Raw genomic sequence first — 13,273 nt, forward strand, 5'->3', positions numbered from 1 at the left:
GGAGTCTGTGTATTAATTAACTAAACAACCCACAGACTTTACAGACCTGAAACGTTAACTCGGTTTCTCTCTCTCCACAGATGCTGCCTGGCCCGCTGAGTATTTCCAGCATTTTCCGTTTCTAGTTCAGATTTCCAGCATCCACAGTCATTTGCTTTTGTAACGGCTTTTTTGCTCACTGTTCGACCAAAATAATCAAGGTATTCCGAAAGCAAAAAATAGTGCGGATGCTGGAAATCTGAAATATAAAACAGAAAATGCAGGGAACACTCAAGCAGCATCTGTGGAGAGAGAGAGAAAGAGAGTTAACGTTTTCAGGTGTTGTAGGAAGGCTGCAGTTTAAAAAGTAACTGTAGGTTTAGAGGTATTTGACGGTTCTCGTGAAATCTGCCAATTGCAAACCAGCAGTAAATCTCTCCCAGCCTGGCTTCTTAATCTATTTCATTTCCTGTGCTTCTTTAGTCTTGACAAAGGGTTTTCACCCGAAACATTGACTCTATTTTCTCTCCATGGATGTTGGTTGGCCTGCTGAGTTTTCCCAGCATTTTCTGTTATTTCGGATTTCCAGCATCTGCAGTATTTTGCTATCGTACTAGTAAATAAACTGTTTGCGTGCAAACCCGCATACTTGGTTACTCTTTCAATTCTGGAGCGCATGTGCTCCATCGCTGGCCGGGGCCCCGAGTGAGCAGCCGGGCTGGTTTAGAGGTTGCACCGCCTTTCGGCTTGGTTGCCAGGTGCGATGAGACGGGGACGCTTTTCCCGATGCACGCGCGGCGTTCGGTAACCGGGTTGTGGTGTTTGGGTTTTTTTGGGGAGGGAAGGTGGCGGTTCGGTCCCGGCTTGTGGGGGGCGATGTTTGTAAGGAAAGACCGTCATGGGCCGAAAGGGCAAGCCTGCTGTTTCTGTGCGTCACGCAGCCTCGGCGAGCCGGCCCGGGCCGCTCGGTTTCCATAACAACCGGGCCACCAAGGACACCGAGGACAGAGCGTTCGGCAACCCGGGCCCTGGACTGCCGGGGACTCGGCCATCCGTCGTCCCGCTGGATGCTGTAGCGGAAACCTCGCGGCGTGGAGGCGTTATTTTTTGCGGGGGGCTGAAGTCTGAAGCGATGCAGACCACCAAGTAACCCAGAAACCGAGAGGAATGTGCCCGCGCTACAATAAAGTGGCTGTGTCCTTGTAAGTCCATACCAGTGTGAGCTGGCGCAGTGTTAGTCAAGGATTGCTGATTAAGCTGATGCATACATTATTGATTATTGTTTTCGGTCCCTGCCACAAACTCCGTTCCGTAGCCGCCGACTCCATACCCTCTCCCTAACGTTTGTCTGAGGCTGAACCACACTGTTTGCAACCTTGGTGTCATATTTGACCTTGAAATGAGTTTCCGACCACACATCTGCAGCATAACTAAGACCACCTATTTCCACCTCCGTAACAGCGTCCGTCTCTGCCCTTGCCTCAGCTCATCGGCTGCTGAAACCCTCAGCCATGCCTTTGTTACCTCCAGACTTGACTATTCCAACGCACTCCTGGCTGGCCTCCCACATTCTACCCTACGTAAACTTGAGGTCATCCAAAACTCGGCTGCTCCGTGTCCAAACTCACACCGAGTCCCGTTTACCTATCACCCCTGTGCTTGCTGACCTACATTGGCTCCCGGTTAAGCAATGTCTCGATTTCAAAATTCTCATCCTTGTTTTCAAATCCCTCCACGGCCTCGCCCCTCCCTATCTCTGTAATCTCCTCCAGCCCCACATCCCTCCTGAGATATCTGCGCTCCTCTAATTCTGCCCTATTGAGCATCCCTGATTATAATCGCTCAACCATTGGTGGCCGTGCCTTCTGTTGCCTAGGCCCTAAGCTCTGGAATTCCCTCCCTAAACCTCTCCGCCTCTCTACCTCTCTTTCCTCCTTTAAGACGCTCCTTAAAACCTACCTCTTTGACCAAGCTTTTGGTCATCTGCCCTAATTTCTCCTTATATGGCTCGATGTCAATTTTTTTTTGTCTCATGATACTCCTGTGAAGTGCCTTGGGACGTTTTACTACATTAAATATGCTATATAAATACAAGTTTTTGTTGTTGTATGTTTGCTGTTGGCGTCAGGAAAACGTAATCAGTGGAAGTAATGCAGATTTAAACAGACAGAACATGTTTCTTTTTAAGCGTGATAAAGAAAGTCTTGAATTTCTATAGCATCTTTCACGACCTCCGGGCGTCCCAAAGCGCTTTACAGCCAATGAAGAATTTTTGAAGTGTAATCACTGTTGTAATGTAGGAAACGTGGCAGCAAGCTCCCACAAACACCAATGTGATAGTGACCAGATAATCTGTTTTAGTGATGTTGACTGAGGGATAAATATTGGCCAGGACACCTGGGATAACTCCCCTGCTCCTCTTCAAAATAGTGCCATGGGATCTTTCAAGTCCACCTGCAGAGCAGACGTTTAACGTCTCATCTGAAAGACGGCACCTCCGACAGTGCAGCATTCCCTTAGCACTGCACTGGAGTGTCAGCCTAGATCTTTGTGCTGAAGTCTCTGGAGTGGGATTTGAACCCACAACCTTCTGACTCAGGCAAGAGTACTACCAACTGAGCCACAGCTGACACCTTTATATACAGCAGTAGGGAATTTTAAATCAATATGGCTTGTCAGTCCTGATGAATGGTACATCACCGATCTATCATACTAAAATAAAGAAATGGTATTCCCAATTATGCCATTTTAGTCTTTATTTTTGCTTGGCGTCTCAGCGTTTATTGCTGTTTCCTCATGAAGATGTAGAATCATACTAAAGTTTGATGCCATTCTTGTGTGCATATACTGTATATGTATTTATTTATAAATGTTTGTGCATTTTATAGCATATTTTAACAGAAAATGTCCAAAATGCTTCATATAGAGAGTGGACAGCAAACATTGGTGCAAGAGTTGCGATGAACAAAGGCATGGTTTAAAAAAAAAAAACATTTTGAGGAGAGAATTAGCAAAGCAAAGAGGTTTTGGGCAGGAGTTCCAGAGTGTAGGGCTGAGCTGGCTGAAACCTCTGCAACGGATGGAGGAGTGAAAAGATGGAAGTTTGCATCAGAGTCCCGAGTTGATGGATTGGTAGCATACAGGGCTGGATGAGTTTGCAGAGGTAAACTGAGCTGGAGCTATGAAGGAATTTGTAAACCAGTATTATGATTTTGAATTCAGTGGATTGGAGGAAAGAGATCCAGTAGAGGTTGGTGAGTACAGTGTGATGGGTGAGTGGGGCAGAATGTGAACGTTGCAGTTTTCAATTTGCATAGTTCAGGTGTCAGCAAGGAGAGCGTTGGAGAAGTCATCTTAAAGTAATGAAAACGTGGATAAGGATTTCAGAGGTTGTTGGGCGAGGCAGAAATGAGAGTATGGGTTCACAGAATCACAGAATCTACAGTGCAGATAGAGGCCATTTCGGCCCATCGAGCCTGCACCGACACATATCCCACCCTATCCCCGTAACCCCACGTATTTAATCCCCTAACACTAAGGGTCAATTTATCATAGCCAAATCAACCTAACCTGCACATCTTTGGACTGTGGGAGGAAACCAGAGCACCCGGAGGAAACCCACGCAGACACAGGGAGAATGTGCAAACTCCACACAGACAGTCGCCCGAGGCCAGATTTGAACCCGGGTCCCTGGCGCTGTGAGGCAACAGTGCTAACCACTATGCCACCGTGCCCCCCTTGGCAATGGGTAGGAAGGTCAGCTTGGGATCAAACACAATGAGGTTGTGCACTATTGGCTTCATTCTTAATGAGCAGCCAAGAAGGGGGTGTGGAGTTGGGAACAAGATTACAGAATTTATGGCGGGAGCTAAATAAGGTAGATTTAGTTTTCCCAATGTTCAGTTGGAGAAAGTTTTGACTTATCCAGAACTTGAGGTTAGAGAGGTAGTCTGACAAAAGAAAGGTAGTCTTCACCCAGAGAGTGGTGAACCTGTGGAATTCTCTACCACAGAAGGCAGTTGAGGCCAATTCATTAAATATATTCAAGAAGGAGTTAGATATATTTCTTAAGGCTAAAGGAATCAAGGGATATAGGGAGAAGGCAGGGACAGGGTACTGAATTTGGATGATCAGCCATGATCTCATTGAATGGCGGAGCAGGCTCGAGGGGCCGAATGGCCTACTCCTGCTCCTATCTTCTATGTTTCTAAAGATGGTGGTGGTAGCGGCAAGGTAAATCTGCTATCATCAGCATTTAAGTTGGAGCTGATCTCATGCTTCCAGATAATGCTTCCACGAGGCAGCATGTAAATGAGGAAAAAGAGGGAACCTTGAGCTATTCCAAAGGTCACTGTATGGGGGTGGGAAAGAAGCTATTGCTGTTGATTAGCTGACTACATTGGGACAGTTAGGAGTGGAACCAAGCGAGAGCAGCCCCTGGAGCTGAACTGCAGTGAAGAGGCGGCAGAAGATAATGAAGTGGTTGACTGTTTTGGATACCATGGTGAGGGGGAATAATAAACCACCGTTGTCACAGAGAATGCCATTGGTGACTTTGATGAGAGCAGTCTTGATGCTGCAGGAAGGATGGAACTGGATAGGAGATTGCAAAGTGTAGATTCACCAGGATGATACCAGGGATAGAAACTATAGTTATGAGGCGATATTGGGACTATTTCTACTGGAACAGAGAAGACTAAGAAGAGATTTTAAATTATGTGGTGTTTTAACCGGGTGAATAGGAAAGACTGTTTCCTCTGTTTGGCGAGTCACGAGTGAGGGGTCATCAATTTAAAATTGTCACTGAGAGTGAGGAGAGGTTAAGAGAAATTTCTTTATGTAATATGTTAAAGCATGGAATGCGTTGCCACGGGGATTAGTTGAGGCAGAGACCATTGCATTTTTTAAGGGAAGAGTAGATAAACATTTGAAGCAGAGGAGGATATAGGGCTACAGGGAAAGAGCAGGGCAGTGGGATTTGTTTTGGATCAAGGGTGGGATTTTTGAGAAGGTGGTGATGGGGAGGGAATGGTGCCATGCTTAGGGAGTTGTTTAAATTGTTGGGGCAAGAAGAGGAAGGTGAGTGGTAAGCAGTTAGTACGGAAAGGAATTGAAGGATAATTCTCATGGAAGGAATGAGTCTGGCGAAGGCTAAGTGGGAGATGGGGAAAAAAGTTGAAGACAATTTGGGGGAAAAAGCTGCATGGGGCAGGGAAAATGGGGGGAGACTTTGGTGAATGAGGGAGCTGCATGGATAGCCTTTGAAATAAAGAAGCTCATCAGCTCCTGGCACTTGGCATTACAGGATGGATAGGGGCTGGAGGAGATGCTTGGTCATTAAGCAAAGGAATCCGAGATTGTCTTTCCCGTCTAGGATGAACTTGGGAGTATATTTTTTAAGAGTGAAGTTGGCAGATTATTTGAGATGCGGTGGAGAGTACAGGCATCACAGCCAAGCCTATTTCTGCCCATACATGTACATGAACTGGGGATCATTGAGTAGCAATCAGGAACAATGACCCAAGCTGATTTACCCCTCCCTAACCCAGGGAACTGAGGCCAATTGAGTAACACCATTACTGCCACCCTGGCTGAGATCAGTCTCTATGGATTGGCTGCACACTGTGTTGACAAATTACGCCATTGGGGAAACGTGCCATTTTAATTATAGTGATTATTATAGATATTGTAGCATGAACTTTATTCAACAAAAAGTGATTGTTAAACACCCAACATTTTCATTAAAGATCAGTGTTTCAGGTACAGCAACTTCAGTAACCCTAGCTCTGATTTTCTTTACAGACACAAAGCCAAGAATTTGTGAAGTCATAACATGGCTTTCAAGGTGTTTTTTCCGAGTTGCTGCCCTGAAGCAGAAAGTGGCCTACTGATCGGTCGCTGGATTCCAGAGCAGAATGCTGCAGTTGTCCTGGCAGTTATTCACTATCCTTTCATCCCTGGCCAAGTGAAACAGTACCTCGAGCAGATTAGGGATGTGACTACAGTAAATGTTTCTGTGCTTGGGTCCTGGAGCAGCCATAACTCCCAGGCAAAAGAAGACCTCAGTCAGTTTCTGGAAGATCTGAGTTCCATCTTTCCGCACGATCTCTGGTTCCAGCTAACGCAGGAGAAAGAAAACAAATCGGTTTTCAACTGTCAAGTGGTTCAACAAGATAGTAAGAGCAACAAGGAAAATGTTATCTTAATCCACTACGATCAACGCAAGGTTATGCTGTCAAAGTTACATGGTCTGGACACTAACATCCCAGGAGACAGCCATAAGGCTGGAGTGGAGTCAGAAGCTATTACTTCAGATTTTGCCACAATATTTGATACTGTCGCTAAATGCGAGCTCTTGTTTCTGATTGATAAATATGATGAAACTCCAATTAAGTTTACTCACTGGCAGTCAGAAGGCCGAGAAGCAAGTATTGTTGTGGAACTTGTGAAGCAAGCGTCAGTACCTGTGTGTGTGGTACTTTTGTTCCTGCTGTCTTTTGTATCTAGTATCTGCAAAAGCAGGTAATTGATATTGGAGAAAATTGCAAAATCGACCCTAATTTTACTTCAGCTTATAGGCAAGGTGGTCAATTGCCACTAGTTTTTTTAAATGTATTTTTAAGTGTAAGCTAAAGTCAAGTGAGTTTGTATTGCAGACTTTGCAGGAACTATGTGTAGACTGCTTGAACTCTTGCACTTTGGACTTTTATTTAGTAGCTGTCCAGCAAGGTAAGGTGCTTATCTGTCAGGGTAGAAGCTCCTGGATGGATAGATTTTTGGATACTAAGGGAATCAAGGGATATGGGGATAGTGCAGGAAGGTGGAGTTGAGGTAACAGATCAGTCACGGTCTTATTATAAATGATGGAGCAGGCTCGACGGGCTGAATGGCCTACTCCTCCTATTTGATTTGTTCTTGTGTTCTAGCTTCACTATTAATGTCACCAGTGAAACTGGAATAATCAGTGTACAGGAAACTCTCGATTTACCGGCACCTAAATAACCGGAAATCTCTGTTAACCGGCAAAATTCAGGAGTAGGTTCAGGTAAGTTTTACTTCATATTAGTGGCAGTTCCTGGATCTGTGGCCGTGTAACCGGGGTTCCTGCACCTGTTGCTATGCAACAGGGACGCCTGGATCTGTGGCTGTGTAACCGGGGTTCCTGCACCTGTTGCTATGCAACAGGGAAGCCTGGATCTGTGGCTGTGTACGGGGCTCTCGTACCTTTTACTATACCTCTCTGTAATCCGGACTTTTTGATAAACCGGCACCACGCCGGTCCCGTCGGTGCCGGATAAAAAAGAGTTTCCTGTAGTTTATAGTGGGCATGAAGATTTCTCAAAACATAGAACCCCTTAAAGCATCTTTCACCCAGTATTTTAATCTAAAGTAACCTTGAATGCAAATATAGTTTATAAAAAAGAATGTTTAGTATATTTTAACACTTTATTTTTTTTTTAAGTACAGTGCTTTATAAGGAGACTGAGCAAGAAATTAGGAAATTGAAGGGAGTGAGAAAGTTAAGGTTCATTGTTGTGGCAGAGTGGAGAAGTTTTACTTTGCATTTAACCTGTGCTGTGCCTAATCAATGGCTGCTGTTGACAAAAATAGAAAAGTGGTATTAAAACAAGACCAAGGTTTAAAAAAAAGTCTCAACCTACTTCACAGCAAACAATGTCTGCAATACAAACTCTCTTCACCTTAGCTTGTACTTAAAAAATAAATAACAAGATTGATCTGTAAAGTGCCAAACCAAGACCTGCTGCTGCAAAGTAAGCTGTCTAGCCTGGTGCTAGCAGCCTGATTGCACCCAAATGAAATAACCTGCTCATGGTCTGGAAAGGTTTAAAGCTCATTTATTTCTGTAATTGTTTTTATCCGTGTGCTTGAAATTTAAAAGTCATACGCACACATTTCAAAGTCACATGATTCCACAAACTTTGACGATATTAATCAAAATGATTAGCTCTTGTAAAAATTTACACTTTAAATCCGAGTACCTTTTTTTGAGGTTTTAAAATAAGTGTTCTGCTTATTATAATGAAGTATGTTTGCCCTGGTAAATGTAATACTTTTTTTAATTTTTGGGCAACTTTTGTCAACAACAGCCACTACCACGTCAGGTACAGCATAAGTTAAACGCAGAGTAAAACTTTCTCTACTCTGCCACAACAATGTGCCTCAGCTCTAGCCTCGGAAGAATATCCTCTGCTGTACCAGCGTAATATCTTAAATTTCCTACATGGGTCTGTTTGAGTGAGAGTGCCAAATTGGAAATAGTTTTATGTTTTTGGCCCAAGCTCCCTACGGCTGCCTTGAGACTGATCCAACTCATTTCATGTCAGACTCTTAAAGCCAGCAAGTAGGAGAATTAGATCCCATAAATTTAAGGAAGATGTATTGATTCGCTGTGCCATACTTTTCAAATATTACAGAAGAAAATTTGCAAAGTTGAAGTAAAGTTAAAAGCTTTTTATTTCTGTGTTGTTCAAGCTTCAGTCTGTTGGTTGTGTAGTTACACTGTTACTAAGGGATTGGTACCAAAGAGGGTAGGGACACCTGTATAAAAGTCATTGGCCCCGATTTGAAAGGTGGGTTGAGGGGGTGGGGGGGGGGGCGGGGGGAAGAATGGTGCACGTGAGCCTCAAGGCAGGCGGCTCATCCCGAGACTCCAGGGATGTTGAGGCCCTGCCTATCTTAATGGCAGGATCTCATTTACATAAATGTTCCCAGAGTCTCACCCAAACCCGGTCATATCCTCTACCAGGTCGGCGGGCAGGAGCAGGAATTTGGCAGCAGGAGGCCACGATCAAGTGGAGATGGAATACTCTCCACTTGCCTGGATGAGTGCAGCTCCAACAACACTCAAGAAGCTCGACACCATCCAGCAGAAAGCAGCCCGCTTGATTGGCACCCCATCCACCACCTTAAACATTCACTCCCTCCACCACCGGCACACCGTGGCTGCAGTGTGTACCATCTACAAGATGCACTGCAGCAACTCGCCAAGGCTTCTTCGACAGCACCTGTCCAAACCCACGACCTCTACTGCCTAGAAGGACAAGGGCAGCAGGTGCATGGGAACACCACCACCTCCAAGTTCCCCTCTAAGTCACACACCATCCTGACTTGGAAATATATTGCCGTTCCTTCATCGCCGCTGGGTCAAAATCCTGGAACTCCCTCCCTAACAGCACTGTGGGAGTACCATCACCACACGGGCTGCAACGGTTCAAGAAGGCAGCCCACCACCACCTTCTCGAGGGCAATTAGAGATGGGCAATAAATGCTGGCCCTGCCAGTGACGGCCACATCCTGTAAATTAATTTTTTTTTAAAGCCCACAGTTGGGGACTTGTGAAAACGGTCCCCGGCAGTCAGTGGGAGGAGGGGGTGGTGCAGTGGCGATCAAACAGGGGTTCTACTTCGATCAGTGGGAGGCCGGGGCTGGGGAGGCCCAAGGATTCCTTGAGGGACCGGGGGTGTTGGGTGGGAGCACTACTGTTCCTGGCCCACAAGGAATTCTGACAAAAGTAATTTTTTTTAAACTTATGTTGGCCTCTTCTGGCCAGTCGGCGCTTCCTGTCATGGTTCTGCTGTCGGGTTCCAAACCGTGCTGGGCTCCCCCGACTTTTCGTTAAGATTACATGTCATTAGGCCACGACTTTGAATTCAAAGTAACCCCTGCCTGCTTGTAGCGGAAACCTCAGCTGACTTGAAAGCGGGAAGGGAGCGACCTCAGGCCAATAAGTCGACTCAGCCTAATTTTAACCCCTGCCACACCATTCTCGCTGGGCGAGGGGGATTAAAATCAAAGCCATTCTGTGATTGACCGAAATTTTTTTGCCATTTGTTCAAATAAAGTGGTGAATTGAAGAAAAACCTATATACTTTTTTTAAAAGCAATGAAATTGTACGTTATGCACTTAAAAAGATGCCTGGAAAAAGATTGCAGAAAGGAACTTTGCCTCAAAAGGGCCGAGCCCATGCTTCAGCCGAACAGATTAGATTTGAGCTTTGAGCTGTTTCGATATATTGAAGGTCATGGAGACCAGCAAACAAACTTTATTGATACTTGAGTGTATAATGACACTGGGACGATCCCACTTTTCTAACTGCAGCAGTCTCCCTCTCTCATAGAATGCTACTATTGATATGCTTGCACTGTGAAAACTGTCTCTGTACCCCTGCATTATCGTGCAGTGTTGGTTTGTTGTTCTGCTCTCTGACTCCTGGTGTGTGGAACAGTCAGCATAAGACTAAATAAGAAAACAGTCAGTACTGTTGCTCTAGTGTGGGCTAGAAACATGTGCAAAAGTTGAGTGGAATCACAATTACTTGGATATATTGACATTTTACTTAATATATTGAAGTAGATGTCAATACAATTTTATGCAAGGGACTAAGATAAAATTTAAACTCTGAAGTCTGGTGTATCAAGTAGCCACTGTATGACAATGGCCCAGATTTTGCTGAATAAAGGCATCTGAATGACGCACGCCGTTATTAATGCGCAAATCGGCTAGCAACTTCTGTTGAGAAAGAGACACCCCATGAATTGCGAATCGCTACAAGTTGCTGGCCGATTGGCACTGATTAGCTTCGCAAAAACAGTAACTCGCCTTTAACCTACCCATGTTTTTCATAAAGTTGCTGCATTTACACATTCATTGCCCATTAAACTCGCCACAGAGATCTAAGTCTAGTAATTAACAGCATAAGTACCCTTTTTACAATGTGATGATTGGCAGTCATTAACAGTCAACTTGCCCAGAAAGTGAACAATTATAAGTGTGGAGTCTCATTCCTTTAGGATGTGAATTGCTGTTGGAGATTTTTTAAATGTCAAATTAATTTTTTTTTAATCTTACTTTTCTGTCTCTTAATCCAACATTTCCCCCTCTTTATTTCTCTTTCTGTACCTGATTTGACATTGAATTCACTCACTCTAATTCACCCTCCTTCTCAGTCCTTCCCCTGTTTATTTCTCAATCCTTTAATCTCATTGGTTAAGGAGTTACGCTGTCCTGTTGTTTACCAAGGTCCCAGATGCCCTGTTGCCTTCGCTGCACCATTATCAGCTCACACTTCCAGCAACTTTGTGGGCAAAATATTTATAAACCTAAACAAGTTTAACTAAGAGCACACCACGAGCTGCCCTGTTCCAGCAAAATCTGGGCCATTATGTGTATAATCTTGGTAAAGTACAAATTTAATCTCTCTGCTACTTTTATTGTCATGAGTAATTAATTCAGTAGCCAGAGAAATTGTTGAGCGCAAGTTATTTTAATCTCTCAATTTAGTTCATTGCTTTTTTAAAATATATCTACAAAGTTCACACCTGTAGTAATCATAAAGTTAACATCCTTCCAACTTTTGACATTTCAAGGACAGGTAAACATCTTAACGCAGAATTTACTGAACTGTGTTTACATTATGGATGTGAGATTAAAGAATGTTATTTTTGTCCTTTTGCTATAGAATATTAAACATGAGGCCTCTACGTTTTTTATGGAGCAAGCTCTCAACCTGTGTGCAGCTTGCACATCGCTTGGATCACTTACAGACAATCGCAAGTACTACAAAAGCACAGAATCACTTGGAGTTTATGAGGTACAGTAGGTTTGCTTTTTTTTTAAACAAGATAAACCTGATACCTAGCAACAACCTTAAAAAAAAAAAAAAAAATTGGCAACTGGTCACTTAGATTTATTTCCAAGATGCCAACTATATCCAATTAGGTTGACACGTTGGGATAGAAAGCCAAACAGAATCCAACCATCAGTTAAGGTGCATTAATTTCTACAATTGTGGATGACAGTTTGCACAGAAAAATATTTAGAAGAGATTTAACGGCTTTACAGGAAAGGAACCACATTGGTTTTGAATTCTATGCTGTTACTTAAGGAAAAAAATGTGTTTTAAATTTTTTATATATATATATATGTTTTAATATGAAAGAAAAGCAAGATTTGCATTTATATAGCACCTTTCTCAACCTAAGGATTTCCCAAAGCACTTTACAGCTAATTAAGTACTTTTTTTAAGTGTAGTCACTGTTGTAATGTAGGAAATATGTGGTTTGTTAAATGTGCTATGTGTCCTCTAGACACTTGTGAAGATATTCTCCAGACTATTAAGGCATGAATAGCTTGCAATTCCACATCTAGCTTTCTTGCTAAATTAAATTACTGGGATTAACTGGTCGATAGGCATACAGTTTGCAAAGTTAAAGAAATTAAAATATTATTTGTAATTCATGTTCCTAAATTGTATGTCAATTTGCACCAATATATTGACATTTTTGGGGAAGTTGGAGGGCCATTTGCCCTCGGACATTGGTAGTTGCTGACTGTATTGGCAGATGCCTAGGCACAGGTCTACACCCCACCCTGTCAGCTGAGAAAGTCTTTGACTTCAGAGGTGTGAAGAAAAAAGGACAAAAATAAACATTAGTGGGAGAATAAATAAGTTTGCAGTGTACTGTTTTCAAGGAGGCCTAGTAGATTCATGACTATGGTCAGAGCATGAAGAGTTAGGGGACAAGTAGCAGAATGGATAGTAAACTGGCTATAAAACAGAGAGTCGGGGTTAAAGGTGGTTACTCAGACTAGCACAAGGTGGGAAGTAGTGTTCCACAGGGATCGGTGCTGGGACCACTGTTTATCATTTACATAAATGATTTGGACTCTAGAAACGGAAGTACAATGTAAATACTAGGAAGACTGTGACAAAATACAAGAAGACCTTAATTAATAAACTTGCAGAATGGGCATGTAAATAGAAATTGAATTTCAATGTCGATAAGAGTGAAGTGGTACATTTTGGTAGGAGGAATAAGGAGGCCACCTGCTTCTTGGAAGATAAGCATCTAAATGGGGTAGAGGCACAAAGAGATCTAGGGTACGGGTTCACAAATAATTAAAAGTAGCAACGCAGGTTAACAAAGCCATAAAAAATGCAACAAAGCAGTGCGGTTAATTTCTAGAGGAATAGAATTCAAAAGCAGACAAGTTATTTTAAACTTGTATAGAACCTTGGTTAATCCACATTTGGAGTGCTGTGCACAAAAGGATATAGAAGCACTGGAGAAAGTGCAAAAAAGATTTGCAAGGATAATACCAGAACTAAAAGGGTATAACTATCAGGAAAGACTGAACAGGCTGCAGCTCTTTTCTCTAGAGATGACCTCATAGAGGTCTTTAAAATTATGAAGAGGTTCGCTAGCGTAGACTCTGTTCTGGTAAAATAATATAATAAACTCTATTTTACAAACTTCTTACAGCAGACTTTTT

General features: G+C 43.2%; 1 protein-coding gene across 2 annotated transcripts in view; it reads left to right on the forward strand.

The window, feature by feature from the left end:
- The first annotated feature begins 344 nt into the window (after positions 1–344).
- The window catches only part of pigq (phosphatidylinositol glycan anchor biosynthesis, class Q), a 43,533-nt gene continuing 30,604 nt past the window's right edge, over positions 345–13,273 (forward strand). The window contains exons 1-3 of one of the 2 annotated variants that reach the window (XM_086000429.1): positions 345–737; positions 5,782–6,501; positions 11,460–11,591. In XM_086000429.1, coding sequence (XP_085856555.1) covers positions 5,813–6,501; positions 11,460–11,591 — 821 coding nt within the window. In that variant the 5' untranslated portion in view covers positions 345–737; positions 5,782–5,812. The other variant, XM_086000428.1, reaches the window with a different exon arrangement.

Source organism: Somniosus microcephalus, chromosome 11, assembly GCF_052327205.1.
Source record: "Somniosus microcephalus isolate GS21.2 chromosome 11, FLI_Smic_1.0, whole genome shotgun sequence".
NCBI lineage: Eukaryota > Metazoa > Chordata > Chondrichthyes > Squaliformes > Somniosidae > Somniosus > Somniosus microcephalus.